The 20597-nt window shown below is 40.7% G+C and overlaps 2 protein-coding genes across 2 annotated transcripts; one reads left to right on the forward strand and one right to left on the reverse strand.

Annotated features, from left to right (window-relative positions):
- The first annotated feature begins 6286 nt into the window (after positions 1 to 6286).
- LOC101306062 (putative peptide/nitrate transporter At2g37900-like) lies at positions 6287 to 9864 on the forward strand. Its single transcript, XM_004302649.1, has 4 exons — positions 6287 to 6434; positions 7543 to 7760; positions 8109 to 8653; positions 8844 to 9864. Exons 1-4 carry the CDS (start codon positions 6287 to 6289, stop codon positions 9706 to 9708), a joined length of 1776 nt encoding a protein of 591 aa, XP_004302697.1. The 3' UTR covers positions 9709 to 9864.
- A 531-nt stretch (positions 9865 to 10395) lies between these two features.
- Positions 10396 to 12125, reverse strand: LOC101303632 (galactose oxidase-like). The gene has a single exon (XM_004305123.1). The coding sequence runs from the start codon at positions 12123 to 12125 to the stop codon at positions 10518 to 10520; it is 1608 nt and encodes a 535-aa protein (XP_004305171.1). The 3' UTR covers positions 10396 to 10517.
- Between the last annotated feature and the right edge of the window lie 8472 nt (positions 12126 to 20597).

Raw genomic sequence — 20597 nt, forward strand, 5'->3', positions numbered from 1 at the left:
CTACGGTCGTCTCTCTCTCTCTCTCTCTCTCTCTCTCTCTCTCTCTCTCTCTATTAGGGTTAGGGTTTCTCAGCTGAGCGGCAAGTCACACATCCATGGCAACGACCTCCATGGCTCTCAAAACCGCGGCAGCCTCTACTACTTCGGTAACAGCGAGCCTCATCTCAAAGCTCTCTCTGAGCAACCAAGAAGAACCGGTGGATCTAGGTAATCTCCGGTGTCCTAAGAGTGGTTTCGTGGCTCCACGTTTCTATCTCGTCGGACATTTGAACACCACCCGTGCAATTATCTTTGATGCATTCAGGAGCGCAGTTCGCTCCATGTGGAGGCTTCCAACTCCGGTGGAGGTGCAGGCAAGAGGAGACCGATTTTTGTTCACGTTCTCGTCAGAAAGGGATGTGAACAAAGTGAAGAGAGGAGGACCGTGGGCATACCAGAGAGCCATGATCATCCTCAACGACTATGATGGCTTCTCAGACATCATGTCTGTGCCATTAGATTTTGTGTGAATTCGAGTTGGGGTCGAAGGACTCCCAGCGGTGCTCTCAACAGCAGCGACAGCGAGGTTGGTGGCGGAGACTATTGGAGTGGTTCTACAGGTTGACCACGGTGGATTCCAGCGAGGGCTTGCCCGAGTCCGGCTTACCTTACCTCTGAACCAACCGGTGTGATTGGATCATCGTATTAGGGTTTCACCAACGGATGCCCTTCAGGTGATCTACAGGTATGAGAGATTGGTTGGAAGATGCCGCACTTGTTCTATGTTGAATTATGGGGGTGAGGCCTGTCCCTGAGAGACTGAAGAGGTTGTTGACCTGGTTTCAAAGGCGCCTAGGGCACCAGTGCCTCCACTGATAGTGTTTAGGGCTAACTCGGCCCAAACCCTCATTGTGCGCGCCTAATTCGCCCTCCTTGGCTTCCCTCTTCCCAAAAGCGAACAGATCTGTGCAAATTCGGGAGGTTCCGGCGTTCTCGTCGCCAGCCAAAGTCGCCGGTGGGCAGCGGAGCAGGGAAGAAGAGACGACTCCTGATGATAAGCGTGCACGCCATATGCTGACCTTTGCTCCTTTGATTCTAAACCTGGAGGAGTTGGGTTTCTCTGTGGCTGATGAAGGTGCTCTAGGCATCAAGAAGACATGTAAGTCTCCTAAGAAACAAGGAAGAGGAAGGTCGAGGGGAAGTTGAACCAAGAAGAATTTGCAGCTGGGAGAGTACTTGGATTCCATACATGGAACCAAGCTTGGGAGAGAATGCAAGTGTAGACTCAGGCCTCAAATCTGAGGCTGAGGAGGAGTAGTCTCCTAGGGTGACTAGGGAAAGATCCATGTTGTTACCTCTCAGTGATGCTTCTTTTCTTTTACGATGAAATGTACACCATTGGGTCTGAGGCCTCTAATCGAGGAAGGCAATGTTGTTGTTAGGGTATGACAGGTTATTATGTTTTTTAGTGTTTCATCATCCACCTTTTTGGATGTAGCTTTGAGGTTGTTATTTTAATTTTTAGACGTAGTTTGATTTAGTGTAGCTATGCGTTTGTATAGTCTTCGGATTATTCATGCTTAACCTTTTGGTTGTCATGATCTTTGATCAATGCATATTTCTCTTTTTTTCCCTAAAAAAAAAAAAAAAAAAAAAGGTACGCACTATTTAAACTTTGAATCACGTTTTACATCAACCAAAATTTTGGTTATTGTATCCTAGCTTGAATCCGTCTTTCTTTCTGTAGCAACAATGGTAAATTTAACCAAGAATCCTACTTGTACTCGAAGACGAGTCTCTATCAATTTTCATGCCGTCAAGTATGAACATGTAAACGTGCTAAGGTCATAAAGAACCTGATAATCCACGTAAAATGTGTGGTACAGTTCACAGAGGGAAGCATATTTACCTGTACAGTGTACATCAGTTGCTAAAAGAACAGAGAACCTCACAGACAAACCTAACAATTAGTTACAAGACATTATAGTGCGCATGCATGATTTATGTGCTAACATTCTTGTTTTGCAAGGACCATCGAATATATCCCTTGAAAGTTTGCACTTGACTTGCTCAAGCTCCTTCAGCAGAAACATGTAAAACAAGCACAAACAAATGAAACAATGATGGTTTCTCAAATAAACAGCCACTTTCGGCTGAAAAATATCGGATGGAAAATAGGGGATGGTAAACATGCATGATAAAGGCCTTATATGAAGGCAGCTAAATGAGCCAAATTCTCAGAAGCCTCAAATTTACTCATGAACGGTCGAGGAGGAATCTATTTTTTAGGGTTCGTCTCAAGCTCCGGAAATCTGAAATGAATCCCTACATATCTATAGGAATCCCACTGACAAAGGGAGAACTGTTCATTTGACAGCTGCAGAAACTGAAACAAATAAAGAATTGAAACACATGGTGCTTTGAACTTGAAACAAAGTATTACTTACCATCATCAAAGTTCATAATGCAAGTAATTGTCCCCCACTAATTTGCACAAAGATAAAAACTACTATATTACATTGCTAATTTGGTTTGTGCCAAAATAAAACTGCATATTTAAGACTAGACATTCATCATGAAATCTAGGGTGCTTATTGCTTAATTCTGGTGAGTGAATCAATGTTGAATGGAAGCTGGCATGGCCACCATTTATGTTTCGAATTAATCCCTTTTGATTACTAGAATAATGTACTATTAGCAGTTGACGTCAACCACAAGCGAACTAAATTGCTTTACTTAATCACATAGTGGTTTGAATCTGATTAACGATTTAATGATTGTTTAGATGCTAAACATCAACCACATCTTTTAAATTAGTAGAAGGGCACAATTTCATTGGTCACACTCACAGTACTTCAGACACCTTCAAGATGATCTTTTTATAATTACCTCTCATGAGTGAGAGAAAATGTGATTAATTAGTTTGGCATGTTTTGCATATGACATATAATCACCTTCTTTAGTTTTCTTCTTGCAAAGAGATGATTAAGACTTCCAACCGCAACTAGTATAGCTTCGTTCTTGCGCACAAAACTAAGAGATAGAAACTAGAAAAGGAAACAGCATCTTACGCGCTCAATCACCATTACAATTCAGGAGAATCAGCATGCAGTAACCTGAGTTAACCATAATAGTAAGATAGTCAAGAAATTTTTAGTATAGAACGATGTTTCCATTAATGCCACATATACACATACGATACGATGGGAAATTCTACGGTACCTCCCACATGAGATATTCCTTTTTCTGAGCTAGAACTCTAAGTTATGTGGATGGAACTCGCAGCATTTCATAAGATTCTTATTCCAATTGGACAACTAAGAAAAACACGAATATTTCTGTTAACCAACAACTGGAGCATTTTCAGAAATAAATTGATCACTCTTGCAGTCTTGCTGTACCGCAAATAGTATGTCTAAATCAATACATTCTTTCCGCAACATTGACATGCAATAGTGTAAATCTAACCAAGAAGATTATGAGATGCTAGTCGTGTGATGATTGATGAATATTGAGAGATAAGGGATTTAGATGATGATTGATGTGTTTATTATGCGATGAATACTGAAAGTTTTGAATTCATTACCTCGTTCCCTCATACATTATGCGATGATTGATGTGTTTGGTACAAACTCACGATTTAAGCTTCAGCTTATTACAGAAATGCTGTACCTTCTATATACAAACCGATGCGAGCATTTCACTTTCATCACAAAAAGATTATAACTGGATAGTCACTATCTGATACTTGCACCAGGTACAATGATGGGGCTAAATTGAATTCATGCATGCTTTATGCTCAAGAGTCGAGACTATTCCAAAATTGTGATGTGAAGAGGTTCAAAATCACGCAGCAATATATCGATGATCGATCGATCGATCCACCCACCTATGTGATCGATCAATATTAAATCGTATTGCTACGAATAAATGTTCGTCAATAGATGAATGCGGCTCTGCATCACTAGATTCGCTACTATGTTAAGAGCGCTATATTAATCTTAATTATTTTTCGTTTTATTTAATACAAGGGTTAAAATGACGACCTTCACGTCATAACCATTAATGAAATCGTAAAATACAAAGAGCACATCATGCCTAAACCCTATATTTTAAGATTATGTAAAAATAATATCACGAGTAACCTATAGATTCTAAAAGACATTATTTAGCAAAAAATGCATCATTAATTACTTTATCTGTTTTACAATTTGACGACATATTAAATAGATAATACTCATGCGGAACCATATATTATCAAAAAAACTATTAGTCATCAGGTTATTTATGATCATCACTAACAAGTTCTTTACCCTAAATTTTGTTTTCTTTTAACAATTAAGATGCCACTTCCATTATCCTTGATCCCTAAATGGCTCGTACGTAAGACAAATTATATATGATACTCTACGAGAACTGTTGTCATGATTGGCAAACTGAATGAATGGGGATTGAAATCCAGTAAACTCTGTGTTGAAAATATTAATCACGAGGCTAAATATTCGTTGAAAAGATTAATCACGAGGCTAATTCGAATTGGTTCATTTAGTAGCAGCTAGACAATGTTTAGACTAGTTATATAAGGGAAAGTGCTCCATTAACTCTTGTCTTGTCATGATTGCAGCTTTCTCATGAAATCCATTAGCTTTAAATAGTTATTTGATTAAACTAACAATGCGGATCAACACTATACTACTAATAAAAATCTATGCTATGCTTAGCCAAATTAGTCATAGCCCATATAACGTGGAAATGACCTCATGACTACGTTATATTCAGAATGAGCGGGGGATACATAAACTAGTCATAGCCCATATAATTAAAATCTAGCGCCATTCACTTATGCTATGCTTAACGGATTTGTTTCTGGTTACTGTCGAAAAAACGGATTTGTTTGTGGTACATACATGTGTGACATAAATAAAATTAAAACGGGGCACCATGTAAACAAGAGGGTGGTGGGTTTTGGAAAATTTACCTAGAAAGACAGATATGCATATATTATATTGAGATATCAATCACACATCAGGAATATAAGACATTATCTGTGGGTTTATAAAGGTTTGAGACACTTCATCTATTATCAATTGGTTTTGGATGTAAACCTCATACTACTTTATCAATAGCATAATTTTCCATATTAACAATCTTTATCAAATTTTTTTTTTTTAATAAAAAACTAGTGTGATTGCCCTCAAACATTCATTAATGAAACTGTCAAATACAAAGGGGGGCGTGGAGCCTAAACCCATGATTACAATAAGCATTTAGAAGTCTAAAAATATTATCGAGAATTTCTACAAAATACATGTATTCTAACAAGCAACCTCTAATAACCGCTAGCATATTGTTCTAACGACGACTCTATTTAATTTGCCACAATGGTGACATAATGGTAATGGAAAAATCACTACTCTTATTATAATTGTTAAAAGAATTATTTTTAACATATTACAACAAATTGTTCAATTATTAGAATCTCTATATATAACTCTTAGAATTTGAGTTGTTTTTAAATCTAAAAAGCATGAAACTTATACTCATAAATCGTCTCATGAGCACATTTTGGATTGTCGCAAACTCAGAGAGAAAAGATTTTCTGAGTGTTACGATTTTAATTTCACAATGTAGATAATAATCATATTAGAAAAAAAAATTATCACGAATTATAATCATTGAAATGAGCATCTACTTGGAGTGATCTAACTCTTAAAAGTATAGATAACAAGTTCATAAGGGAAAAAAAAGCTTTGAATGCTATATGTCAACATTATTTCTGGTCGGCAAACAAACCAGTTTTGTATTTACTATTGATTAATTTGATTTAGTATGCTCGAAAACCACTTTTCTGACTATGGAACTTTGGTCCCATAATTCTTGTGCCATTCCAATGGGACTAATAAACGTAGTGATCGAGTCTATGTTGAAATGGACTGGATGAACATTTTCCACTTTCAAAATTTCGATCACTATAATGTTCTTTTCTCTCTTTCTTTTTTCACAGTATGTTAGTAGAGGCTGAGACTTCTCTAGATCTCGGTCCCTACCTCGGAAGGTTTCAACAGCGAATCTCAAAAAAGTGTGCTTCGAAATCGAACATCCTCTCCAATATATCCTCTCTATATAAAGAGAACCAAAGTAAAAGCTTTTCCTCACCTCCAACTCTCCAACTCACTTCTTTGTTGTTTTCTCTCTTATAAGAAATTAGGAATCACTATAGCTAGCAAAGCTTTTCTCATCCTTTCACTTCTGTGATCAATACTCACTCGATCACTAGTGTTGCTTCCGATCGAGGGATTGATCGAAAATGGAAGAGAGAAGGGGATCGACAAAATCGAGCAAGGAGGCAGCTGAAAATCAGGAGAAATGGGTTTATGATTCTTCTGTGGATCATAAAGGAAATGTTCCTCTCCGAGCTTCAACTGGTGTTTGGAAAGCCTCTCTCTTTATTGTGGGTAAGGAGTTAAAAGAATCTGGTTATTTCCTTGTGCTTCTTTTAGTTGCTGAGAAAGCTAGCTAAATAATTTCATGCATGCTGCTCTAATATTGCTCTTCTTGAGCTTATATAGTCATGCAGTTGAAGCATACATATTATTGGAAGGTGGAGTCATGCATCAATTATGTTCATGCAGCATCCATATATGCATTTCCTCAACAACTATACCTCATGGATTACATGAACCCTAACTATGCATACGCAATTATGCATGCAAGCTTCTATCATCTCTCTCGGTATGCATGAGATTGAATGTTCTAAAAATTATGTATCTTGGTGAAAGAATCAGTGCCCTCATCAGTAAGCGAGTTCAAAAAAGCTATGCTCTATGCTCTATGCTCTATTCCCCCATTTAGAGAACCAAAAAAGCTTACTCTACCTAGTGCTATCTATTGTTCATGCTAGCTATAATATGTGTGTTTTTATGTGCGCTAATATTCATTCAGTCATTGTTCTTAGAATCTCGAGTTTGGTACCGATACTTGTAAAATGATAACAAAATATGTCGCATTATTAGAATAAAGTTAAGTTCCCCACCACCATTTTAGGTCCATAAGGTCATAGAGGCATGTACTGTTGTATCAAATGGAAGAAAGAATGCTTAGGTCAACTAAAGGGACTCGATCAAGCTGTGTTTTTATTCTTCTTATCTGGTTACCAAGTATGAAATTTGGTGGGGAAAGATGATCAGACAAGAGGATCGGTGAAGGGCCGTGATTTAGACGTAGCTAACTAGGTCATATAATTGATTCCTAATTTTGTGGTGGCCGGCTGTATCTGTGACATCAGTTTCCATAGTTGTTCCGAAGCGATTGCATACGAAACATGATAATCTTGATCATATATTTTCTTTTTTTTGAACGAACCACTATGGCACTATTACAGGTAAAGCACAATATGCATTATTTTTCTTCATTTCCAGCAGTATTTCATTGGTTGGATTTCTTCAGCCGAAAAGATTGAATGACATACCCACCTGGCTATGCCTTTTGAGTTAGTTATATACTGATCGATCTTCTACTATACAGTTCTTAACTAATTGATCTTTGATCTTATTATTTATGCAGCAATTGAGTTTAGTGAGAGGCTGAGTTACTTTGGAATAGCAACCAGTTTAATTATTTACCTTACCAAAGTAATTCACGAAGACCTCAAGAGTGCAGCAAAGAGTGTCAACTACTGGTCTGGTGTTACAACATTGATTCCACTCTTTGGAGGCTTCATAGCTGATGCTTATTTGGGTCGCTTCTCAACTGTTCTGGTCTCATCCATCATTTACCTCCTGGTAATAACTAAATTCATTGCTCATTTTAAGACAAATAATTAACATGCATCTAGGGCACTACGTTCACAAAGAGAATTACAATTTCAAGCTGTTGAATTCAAGGAATTGTATGTGCAATCATTATACACATTGTGTTTCTACTAAATTTCTAGCATCTGCGATCATTTCTACAGAGAATGAAGTCAGAAAAGGAATTTGAAATTATCAACCTGAGCTCAAACAAATATGTTAATTAACACTTACAATTAAGGATCCAAAAAATACTAGAATATAATTTTCACTAGTGTCAATGTGTCCTGACTAGATTACATTATCCCTGATCGGTTATTGATTTCTTATGTAACACAGGGTTTGATTCTTCTAACCATGTCCTGGTTTGTACCAAGCCTAAAGCCTTGTGACACACAACCATGCCTTGAAGCAAGAAAAATCCATGAAGTGGTATTCTTCCTAGCCATATACATGATCTCCATAGGAACTGGAGGCCATAAACCATCTTTGGAGAGCTTTGGAGCTGACCAATTCGATGATGATCACAGTGAAGAAAGAAAGCGAAAGATGTCATACTTCAATTGGTGGAACTTTGGACTTTGCTGTGGTCTTTTACTTGGGGTGACTCTGGTTGTCTACGTACAGGACCATGTCAGTTGGGGTATTGCAGATATAGTTCTCATGGCAGTCATGGCTACCTCACTGGTTATCTTCATTGTTGGCCGGCCGTATTACCGTTATCGAAGACCGACAGGGAGCCCCTTGACACCAATGCTGCAGGTTCTTGTAGCAGCCATTTCTAAGAGAAAGCTGCCATACCCTTCTGATACTGCTCAATTATATGAAATTTCCCAGTCGGAGAAGGTCCATGGGAGGCTTTTGTGCCACACCAACAAGCTCAAGTAAGTGAAATGCTGCATCTTTTGTTACCTGATAAGCATTTTTCATACGAGTTAAGCTGTGCCAAACTGACCCTAGATAAAGAACGTTTTGATAGTTTGGTACTTTTGATGCCACTGTTTGGTGAAAGATTCTTACTATCTAATGAGAATAGTTTGATTATTAACTTTCTAATAATGTTATGTGCATTAGATTTCTTGACAAGGCTGCCATCGTAAGCACAGAAAGTTCAGCTGAGAAGCAAAATCCTTGGACTCTTGCAACTGTGACAAAGGTCGAGGAGATGAAACTAGTCCTTAACATTATCCCCATTTGGCTAGCCACCCTACCATTTGGAATTTGTGTAGCACAAGCCTCCACATTCTTCATCAAACAAGGTGTGGCCATGAACCGAAGCATCAGCAACAGTTTCGAGCTCCCCCCTGCCTCAATCTACTCTCTCGCAGCCATCGGAATGATCATATCCGTCACGTTCTACGAGAAAATCTTAGTCCCTGTACTGCGGAGAACAACGGGAAATGAGAGGGGGATCAACATCCTCCAGAGAATCGGAATCGGAATGCTCTTTTTAATCGGCACAATGGTAGCAGCTGCCTTGGTGGAGAAGAAAAGACTAGGGATTGTCGAGAAAGACCCTTTAAAGGGATCACATTCCATGAGTGTGTTCTGGTTAGCACCACAGTTTGTGATCATTGGATTTGGAGATGGGTTTACTCTTGTGGGTCTGCAAGAGTATTTCTACGACCAAGTCCCGGACTCCATGAGAAGCTTAGGAATTGCGTTTTACCTAAGTGTAATTGGAGCTGGGAATTTTCTTAGTAGCCTCTTGATCACGGCCATTGATCACATCACTGAGAAGAGAGGGAAGAGTTGGTTTGGTAAGGATTTGAATAGTAGTCGTTTGGACAAGTTTTACTGGCTCTTGGCTTGTATGACTGCAGCAAATTGGTGCGTCTATGTCTTCCTGGCTCGGCGTTACTCTTACAAGAATGTGCAGAAGGTAGCTGTGGCTGATTGCTATGACGGTGAAGTGGAAAATGGAGGTTCATTGGCATAATTAGATATTGTAGGGTTGATATATGCAGTGTGTCTACAGAATAATGTAACTATACAAATTGATTTGAAAAGAATCCTCTTTCTTAATGAATGCAATGTAATCCACTTTACCGACAATACTATGGTAATAAAAAATGAAATCGTTATGCAGTCTTTAACATTTTCTCAACTAACTCAAGTCGCATAGATAAATTTTATATAAATCGTATACATACTGTTGTGTAATTAGTTAGACGGTTGAATTCTAAATCATTAACCATACCTATGCCCTATGGTACTATCTCTAATGTTTATACTACATCCAATAGTAATCCCATTTTCTTTTGTTTTGTCATCTTACTATTTCATTAAGGGTCCTTTACCAAGTTGTTAATAAAAGCGACAAACTAATGATGATAGAAAAGGTCCCTAAATAATCTATAGCATTAGAGTGACAAAATTTGATGCCTTCTTTACAACGATTGAATATAGAACTTGATTGTCATCTCTTTGATAGCAACAAATGAACTTGAAAGCACTACGGAAAGTGTTCATCCCCATCTTCTCTCTTAATTCTATACAAATTATCCTATTCAAGAATAAATGGACCACAACAACAAATCTTGAGGCTCGATTTGGTCTATTTCTTCATTATATGATAAAGCCTACGTTCCTTTTATACTTTGATTATTGCTTCTTAGACATGACGTGAGTGCAACAACCACACAGAATCCATCACTACCATTTCAATTCCATTTCCATATTCCATATCCACAATTGTCTAAATTCTCAAAGAAAATCGACAAGTGATTTTATATATCCACAAACTCCTCATGATACCAAATGCACCCACCGGGCCACACTCGGCACGCCTTGATTAACCGCAAATGCCATGTAATAGCCCGGCGGAGCCACCATCCCATTCGGCGGCCCAACACAACTGATTTTGTAGCGTGCGTCGCCGTCCGGGACCGAGGGCGTAACGGCTAACTTGATCAGACGTTGACCTTGCGAAAACGAATGCGTGGCAAAGGGTGCACTCCCCAAATTAACCTCCATAATTCCCACCACCGATAGTGGCACCGACACCAACACATCAAAACGCTCGCCGTAACGTACCGTCTCCGGAACTTCCTCGATCACGGGCCGGAGGTTGGCCCGGTCCGGACCCAAGTACTCCGGGGAAAAAGCCTCGAGTCTCAACTCGGTCGGAAACTCAGCATTAAACTTGTAGAAGTAATGAGGATTACTTCCCGCGATTAAAACCCGCCCGTCCGGTAACAAGTTCGCCGTGGAGTGATACATTCTCGGCACCGTTCCCGGGTTCAACGTCATGAACCGCAACCCGACCGGCTGATCGGGTCGGTAAAGAAGCGGGTACAAACACGGGTCCGAAGCTAGCTCGAACCCCTGGGTCCCAGCCTGAGCTCCGTTGATCACCAAAACCTCACCCGTCGGAAGCATCACCATGTCCCCCATGATCCGCCCGAACGGCATGTCCTCCATCTCCCAAACCGGGTCGGGCGAAGTCGCCACGATCCGGCCGCAGCTGCCGTGGGCCGGAGTCTCGGTGCTCTTCTGTATAAACGCGCCGTACTGGGCCCCACCGCAGACGACGATCACGGCCGTGGAGTAGTCCCCCTCAAGCGCCAGCATTGCCGAAGAACCCGCCGAGGGGTAGTTACGGGGCCCGCCATCCAACGGCGGATATTCTCTGGCGACGTTATCGGTGACGTGATCGTACGATACGGCTTTGTTGTTGGCGAAGATGAAGAGATGGCCGTTAGGGAGGAGATGGACGTAAGGGTATAAGTTGTCCATCTGGGTATCCTCCACGTCAGCAAGAAACTTCAGCTCGACGACGCCGTTTCGCGGCGGGTAATACTCCACCGTGTTGGCGCCTCTGCCGCCGACGATGATGACCGACCCGTCGGGGAGGATCTGGTTGGTGGCGTACCACCTCCCGTCGGTGAGCTCCACGTCATCGAGCTCGACCCAGTCGCAGGAGCCGGCGGCGTCGCAGGGGTGGAACTTGCGGATTTTGCGGACGCCGTCGAGGTCGCCGCCGGTTTGGAGGAGAGTGCCGTCGGGGAGGAACTGGCCGGAGGAGCACCAGGTGTCGGTGAGGATCATGAGGGGGCGGATTTGGTTGGTGTTGGGGTCGAACTGGACGGAGTGGGCGTAGCAGTCGTGTTTGAGGACGGCGTCGTTGGGGTCGTTGCGGCAGTGGCCTCGGCTGAGCATTTTGCGGGAGGGGCCGATGTTGGTGCGGTCGAGGAGGACGACGGTGTTGAAGCGGGTGACGGCGGTGTGCATGGAGGCGATGCCGGCGTTGGCGACGAGGAGGTCCCACGTGCCGGGGAGGTCGGCTCGTGTGGAGATGGCTACAGAGTGGAGTAGAACAAGTGTGAGTAGGGGGAATGCGAGAAGGGAGGCCATGGTGGATGACAGTGAGAAAAGGGAGTGTTACTGTGGGAGTGTCAAGTGTGAGGTCGAAGCTTGTACTTAAAGAAATTGAAGGTAAGGATTTACTATAGGATGGTGTAGAAGAAGACGAACAACAAGTGCGTCAATGCGATCCTTTTGATCGGGGTTCCGACTTGTAACTTGTATGTAACTGCTACAAACAGACAAGTGTAACGGTAGGAAACTAAGCAATGTACATGTCGGAAAATAAAATTACCATAAAATACATCATTTTATTCGAAAGAAAGCTGGTAATGTAAAGGATTGATAAAATATCAAGTTAGTTATTTTTGAGTTGAATAGAGCATTTTTAAAGCATCTTTAGCAATGTTATCCATTTTTGAGTTAAATTTTAGTTAAATGAGTTAAAATGTCATTTTGGCTAGCCGCTTTAGAAATACAGATGCATTAATGCTCTCTATTTTAGCTAGCATTACATCAACATTATTCTTCAAATAAAGATTAAATAGTTTAAATATATTTATATATCACGTAAAATATCTTATAAGGAATGTGTTAAATTATAGTTAGCCTCATTTAAATCATCTCGCTCTTTATATTTAGCTAACGAGATAGCTAAAAATCATAACAGCTAAACTTTGACTAGTCTGGTGGAGCTCCAAAAGTATTAAAAAAAAAAAAATCTAAACAACGCTATATAAAATAAGTTAAAAAATAAAAACAAGAGAGTCTGCTCTAAATTTATCCCAAAAAAAAAAATTAGCTCTAAATCAAAATTATTACCTTAATTATAAGGTCTTGATATCTATTTGAGATATCACGATAATATTACGCTAAATATTCGAAACTAGTACTGAAACTTCTAACCCGATTAGTATGGTTCAGAAAATAAACTAATATGACTACTATTGACTCCAAAGCTAGATTTAACGAGAGCAAGAACACGCTCTGCGGCTCTAGTGATGAAGAACATTTTAAGATCAGCCCCACAAGGGACCACCACGAGTCAAGTGTTTTGGAGTAATTTGCCTATTTCCGTTTCTAGTCTTGTTTGCTTCTTCTGTTGTCTTATGACGATGACCTTAATCTGTCATGTTTTAAACGCTGTGATGTTACATAGAGAGAGTAATAGTAATTAGCATACGTGATTAAGCAGTAAACTCTGTTTTGATTGGATTAATCATTTCATCTGGATTTGCTGGGTGCCAATTCTGCTGGTAACAAATCCATAATAATTGTGAACCCACCGAACCATCAGAACTTCAAAAGAAACCTTAGAGACGACGATGGGGTTTCTTAAAATATGATGAACTTTTCAAAGGAGAGGGACATATCACCAGTCAAATGAATAATAACAATAATACAGAACAAGAAATTAAAGGCTGCATTATAATGTTTTGGCATAGGGTAGTTCATTTACATAAGTTTGCTCAAATTAAAACCATTTAAAGGGCATTATATATCTTTCAATAATTAGAGCTACATGATCGAAAAATGTTAGGTGTTTATCCTTTCTCCAATGAGAGGATGGCAATTGCTTAACACTTTGGTGATAAGAGCCTTAGTCGTAGCCATATAACAAGTGCATCCGAGTCCAACCAAAATTTGATCGATAAATCCTATTTGGCCCTATCAGCAGTTCAGAACATGCAGAGTTTAGAACATCATTTTCAGTATTCTCCGGTTTAATTCTAAGAACCACATTGCAAGTATGTACGTAATTAAAAGATCGGATGTTCTGGTTTCCTTAAACTGCATGCAGGGCCGGCCCTTGCGCAGTGCAGCCAGTGCGCCCGCACTAGGCCAGAACCATAAAAGGCACGAGAGGATTTCAAAACACTTTGATCACTGTCGTCATCAGTTAATTGAGGCTTCTAAATTCTTATCTCAATTTTAGATATATAACTAAAGGTGTTGGTTAGACCCCTTCCCTGACCGCCGACCGAGCTCTCTCTTAGCTCCAAAGCCTTCCTCCGCCAATCTCCGCCGTCTGGCGTCGCTAGGCAACCTGACCGGTCTTTGTCGAATCCTCTCTTCGTCATTAACCTTCATATACCCTCAATTCGCAGTTTCGCACATGCATTAGACCCAGGAGGAGATCGACGTCAAGGAATCCTGACAGTCTTCTGCGTTTTCCGGCGACTCTAGCTGTCGATGGGTCTACATGGTAGAGAGCAGCTATCTGGGCTTGGCAGAAATGGCGTTCGAAAGATGATGAATGAGACGCATGGGATAGATTGGATTTGCTGCCGTGTTCATCTCTTGGGTGCAGAGATCAATTTGAGAAAATGTGTTAATCGATTAGTAGATCACATGGTGAGTTGGGTACTGATTTTTGGTTCTCAAAATTGTCGTCATGATTGTATTGCTCAGTCCATATTAAGCTGTTAATGCAAATTTGGTAAGGATTATATTTGGTTTTTATCATTAAAATACTGGGTTGTACGGACTTTTCTACTGTACATATGTATATAACATACATCAAGTCGTAAACCGTACGATCATCTTGAATTTTAAATTATTAAATAATCAGATGTTCCACGGCTTAGTGTATGTATACACATATGTATAGCAGCCAAAACCCGGGTTTTTCCTTGATTAAAGATTTGGTAGTATTTTTAGATAATTAATCGGTTTGAAAATAAAAAAAATCGGTATTTTTAAATAAAAATTTTGATACAAGGGGCACAACTTTTTTCTTTGCACCGGGCCTTAAATTCCTCAGAACCGGCCCTGACTGCATGATTATATGTTTATATGTTTGCATACAATCATACATGAACTTGAGTCTATTGGTATGAAACTGAGGAACATAATCATCATATATGTGCCTGGCACTAGCTGGAATCGTCAAATGGAAGCATGAGTAGTTATTAGTTAATGAGTAAGAGAAATGAAGCTTTATACTATCGCTTTGCCGGCCAAGTTGGTCTGGATGGAATCATATTCTATATGATAAACTGGGGGCGGCTTCTGTCTCAAGTTTGTATCTACATTTCGCGGCCAAAAGGCCCCTAAGTCGACATATAATACTATTAATATAACCAGTAGTCGATCTGTTGGGTGAAATAATATCACAAATCAATCAGAGTAATTCTAACTACATTCACTTAGCTACCATAAGTGTGAAGGCAGACGATTACAACTTAACTGTTCCTCACTAGTCATAACCAAAGCTAATGCATTTATGCATGTCATAGCAAAACCCAGAACACGGCCGGCAACAAGGAATTGATGAACAGCAAGAAGATGGAATTACAGCAAGGAGAACATTGTTGTCTGCTTCCGATCTCTACAGCACATTGTTGGCGGATATTCAAGAATCATTGGGATTAGTATTGAGGCTCAGTTAGGCACTTACCATGCTACTGATGCTAGCGCTTTCCTTACCATCCCACTCTGATACGCATCCATTGAAATTTGAGCATTCCCGTACGAATTTTTTTCTGGGCCTATAATAATTTACAAACGAGACTAGTCTTTTGGAATCGCCCAATCAAGCAAAGCCCTTCCAGGCTTCCACAAATAGAAAGACAAGCCCAAAGTATTCAAACGAGGATTTCATGTTTGGATTTTAGAACCCTACAGTTTGCTCCATCGCGATTTTCTTGTGCTAATAAGGTCTCCAAAATTGATACATACCTTAAATTTAGTAAAAGCGAGGGGTTGTACAGAAGGTTTGTAGTCAGTTCTATGCAAAATGGCCGAAGCGCATAATGTCACTCGAGTATTAAGATCTGATGATGGCTCATGTCACTTGGTAATTTCTATGTGCTTCAGCAATATATGATAATCACATACAAACCATGTTCTCAATTGGGCATACTGTAAGGGTCTGGGTCCAAATAATTACTAGCCCATTTAATGCCTAAAACTCATTATGGCCCATCTATTAGGTCTTTTTTTTCGATTGACTGAAAAAAAAAAAACAATAAAATTACAAAACAAAACCTCTGATAACGCCCCCTCCCACTGATCCAAATGAAATGTTGAGGACACAGAAAGGGGAATACAATTAAACTAGACTAATGGGGTAGAAGCATTATGACCTAAGGAAGTGATCATATCTGCTACAAAGTTAACTTCTCTATGAACATGTCTAAAAATACAACACTGCAGTTGAGAAGCAAGCCAAGATATATCCTGAACCAAAGATGTAATACACCATGGAACATTGGCTTGGCCAGACAAGCTGTCAATTAAAACCTTGTTATCACCTTCAAAGAGGATTTTAGGAAACTGTTGAAGATAAGCCGAATGTAAACCTTGAAAAGATGATAGTTGGCGCAAAATGAATTTCATTGATACAAGAGGAATTACATATACAATATACTGCTGAGCCTAACTAGGAAAGTATCTCACAATAATGAACTGTATTGGAAACAAATATTCACAGGTAAAGAGATTCCTAATAGAGAAGATACTGAAGATCAAGACTTAATCAACAGAATAATATTTTCTTAATACTCCCCCTCAAGTTGGAGAGTGAATATCTCGCACTCCCAACTTGCGAATCATAGGAACAAAAGTATCCTTCCCTAAAGCTTTAGTTAGGATGTCTGCAAGCTGATGTGATGAACCAACAAATTTGGTGACAACAGTACCGTCTTGTATTTTGTCCCTGATGTAATGACAATCCATCTCAATATGCCTGGTTCGTTCATGAAAGACAGGATTTGCTGCAATGTGCAGCGCTGCCTTATTGTCACAGTATAATGAGGCAGGTCCTCCATGTACTATGCCCAAATCCTTGAGCAAGTATTGCAACCAAGTCAACTCACAACACGTTCCAGTCATAGCACGATACTCTGCCTCTGCTGATGATAGTGACACTGTCTTTTGACGCTTCGATCTCCAAGAAATTAGCGAAGGTCCAAGAAACACACAATACCCTGTAGTAGACCGTCTAGTGATAGGGCAACCTGCCCAATCCGAATCACAAAAGGCTCTCAATCTGAGATCATTGGTGGAGGAGAAAAATAAACCTTGACCAGGTGCACTCTTGAGATAACGCACAACTCTAAGTGCAGCTTCCATGTGAGCTTTTCTTGGCTGATGCATAAAACGACTCAACACATGAACTGCATAAGTAATATCCGGCCTTGACACAGTCAAATATATTAACCTCCCAACCAATCTCCTATAGCGACCTTGGTCTTTGAGCAAATCACTCTTATCATACAACTTTAATCCTCGTTCCATAGGTGTATCAATAGAGGCTGCCCCCAATAGTCCTGCATCCTCAATGATTTCCAATGCGTACTTACGTTGGGAAATAAAGATCCCATTTTTAGAGGCAGAAACCTCAATTCCAAGAAAGTATTTTAAGTCACCAAGATCCTTAATATGAAAATGATTATGCAGAAAGCTTTTGGTCGCAGCAATACTATGAGAATCATTCCCAGTAATCAATATATCGTCAACATATATTAAGAGTGCAGTAAAGGACTTGCCTTGTTGTTTGGTGAAGAGAGAGTAATCTGCCCGAGATTATACATAACCAGCAGAACGAATAGCTTCTGAAAACTTGGAGAACCATTGGCAAGAAGCCTGTTTCAGACCATACAGTGACTTGTGGAGACGACAAACCAAACCTTCCTCCCCCTGGCTCCGAAGCCCAGGCGGCGGAGACATATATATTTCCTCATTTAAATCGCCATGGAGAAAAGCGTTGTTGACGTCCATTTGATGAAGTGACCATCCCCGAGCAGCAGCCAATGCAAGGAGGCAACGAACTGTGATAATTTTGGCCGTCGGGGAAAAAGTGTCTTGGTAATCAACACCTTCAAGCTGAGTGAAGCCCTTGGCTACAAGGCGTGCTTTGTATCGCTCAATGGATCCATCGGAACGGTGTTTAATCTTATACACCCATCTACAGCCAATTGGGATCTTACCGGCAGGGAGTTTGGTGAGAGACCAAGTGCCATAGGCCTGAAGAGCCTATAATTCTGTCGCCATAGCCGCTCGCCACTCAGGATGAGCAACGGCTTCGGAATAGTTCTTGGGTTCTGTGGAAGCGCTAATTTGAGCAACAAAATGCTGATAAGCAGGCTTATAGCGATGATAAGAGATATAATTCGCCAAAGGATATCGCGTACCTTTGCGTGGACCTGGATGTAGGGAGGACGATTGGTCGGAGCAGACGTGTGAGCAAACATAATCGTTGAATTTGACCGGTTGGACGGGGTGGCGGCTTGAGCGACGGAGAGGAGCAGCAGGCTCGGGTGTGATTTCTGGAGAAGGAAAAGGAGGCTCGGCCGGAGAATCAGAGAGGATGGGTGAGGATGGCGGCGCTGAGGGATGCGACACCAAGGGAGGCAGAGCGGGTGCCACCGGAGGAGAGGATGGAGGAGAGGTGGGCATGGATGGGTGAGGAGGCACGGAGGTCGCCTTTGGGCGGCGAGAATATTGGAGAAGGGAGGGTGGCGCCGGCGGTGGAGTCGGAGAAGACGAGACGGGGTCTGGAGATGAAGGTGTAGGATCTGAAGTGGAAGTGGTGTTTTCTGTGAGTGTTGGAGTAGGAGTAGAAGAAGAAGCACGTGTATTATGAGAAGGAGGAGTGAAAGAAAAGTCAATGAAGGAAGAAATTGGAAGAGGGCCTGGTTTGTGGGCTTGGGAAGGGAGAATATGGCTGGGCTGAATAGAGGAATAAGGAAAGATGGTCTCATGAAATTTGACGTCGCGACTAGTAAAGACCTTTTTAGTCGATAAATCAAACAACTTGTAACCTTTTTGTCCGAATGGGTAACCAATGAAAATAGATGGCATGGCTCGGTGATCAAATTTATGAGATGTGTGAACATTAGTGGCATAAGCTAGGCAACCGAAAACACGGAGATGAGAGTAAGAGGGTGGTTTGGAGTAAAGCAATTCATATGGTGTTTTGAAAGAGAGTAGAGGAGATGGTAACCAATTGATGATGTCGACAGCAGTGAGAGAACACTCCCCCCCAGAAGTCGGTAGGAAGGTGAGCTTGAATTTTTAATGCTCGGGCCACTTGCAAAATATGACGGTGTTTGCGTTCCACAACCCCATTTTGTTGAGGCGTGTAGACACAAGAATGCTGAAATATGACACCGTTATCTTGAAAGAAAGAACGAAGGGAAAGAAATTCACCACCATTGTCACTTCGAAAGGTTTTAATGCGAGAATCAAATTGTGTGGAAGCATAGCTGAAGAAACGCTTTATAAGTGGTTGGGCTTCATCTTTAAATCGCATCAAAAAAATCCATGTGAAACGAGTATAATCATCAACAATAGTGAGAAAATAATGAGAACCAGAAAGAGAAGGGTGCCGATAACGACCCCAAATCGCATAACCATTAGGGTCAGCTTCTTCTGAAGGAGCTTTAATAGAGCCATTGACGAATCCAAGCTTGTTCTTGGAATTTAAGGCTCGAATCATAGCCCTTTTCCAACCAGAAAAATTGTCTCCATTCAAGGGTTTGGAGACGAGAACCAATCCGGGATGATCCGAATGGTGAATGAAATAGGGACTGGAAACCTCTGATATAGTTTCTGAACTCTTTGAAGCAGAATCATTGGGTTTCAGAACAGAATCTCCAATGGAGATGAGACATCGTCATCAGACATGATGGCTGAGATAGGAAGGCTGCACGAGAGATTAGAGTGCAACGAAAGACTAGGATCTTAGTCCTGCTCTGATACCATGTTAAACAGCGACAAACTTGGCCCGTGGATCACATTGTACCGATACTGTCCCAACTTAACCACCTTTAAGGTGTTGGGTTTTAATCACAAAAGGTCTCGGTACAATTGGATAAGATCCATCCACATATAAGTTATATTTTATTTGTCACTTTTCTGATGTGGGATCTATTCCTCTCTAATACTTCTAATACGTCCCCTCACGTGCAACCTGACTCAAGGTCCGCACGTGGAATGAATCGGGACGGAATGAACCAAGGGACACTTGGTGACAATCTAATCGGAACATTCCGATGGTGAGATAAGAAGCCAGAACCGGGCGAGAAAATAGAATCCCGGACCGGACGAGAGAATGAACCCAAATCGGGCCCATGAGAATTAGAGAAATAATTGGAAAGGGACCCGCTCTGATACCATGAAAAGATGATAGTTGGCGCAGAATGAATTTCATTGATACAAGAGGAATTACATATACAATATACTGCTGAGCCTAACTAGGAAAGTATCTCACAATAATGAACTGTATTGGAAACAAATATTCACAGGTAAAGAGATTCCTAATAGAGAAGATACTGAAGATCAAGACTTAATCAACATAATATTTTCCTAATAAACCTTCTCGTAAAGCTGTATCTACTAGGTCTTTGATGCATTAGACAATGGCAGTGTGTCCACAGTGTTGTTATCCTTAAATATTTAATTCTGTATTAAAAAGAAACAAACAAAACTCTTGAGCTTTCGTGGGTACTTGACTAGTTAACCATTTACCATTGCCAATCTACTGCAAGGTATTCAAGGTATTCATATTCCATACTA

The sequence above is a fragment of the Fragaria vesca genome, linkage group LG6 (genome assembly GCF_000184155.1).
Source record: "Fragaria vesca subsp. vesca linkage group LG6, FraVesHawaii_1.0, whole genome shotgun sequence".
Taxonomy (NCBI): Eukaryota; Viridiplantae; Streptophyta; class Magnoliopsida; order Rosales; family Rosaceae; genus Fragaria; species Fragaria vesca.

Coding starts and splice junctions, on each gene's coding strand:
- LOC101303632 (XM_004305123.1), bottom strand. CDS start 12,125: ATGGCCTCCCTTCTCGCATTCCCCCTACTCACACTTGTTCTACTCCAC.
- LOC101306062 (XM_004302649.1), top strand. CDS start 6,287: ATGGAAGAGAGAAGGGGATCGACAAAATCGAGCAAGGAGGCAGCTGAA. Junction 7,761..8,108: donor CATCCATCATTTACCTCCTG/GTAATAACTAAA, acceptor TATGTAACACAG/GGTTTGATTCTTCTAACCAT. Junction 8,654..8,843: donor TGCCACACCAACAAGCTCAA/GTAAGTGAAATG, acceptor TATGTGCATTAG/ATTTCTTGACAAGGCTGCCA.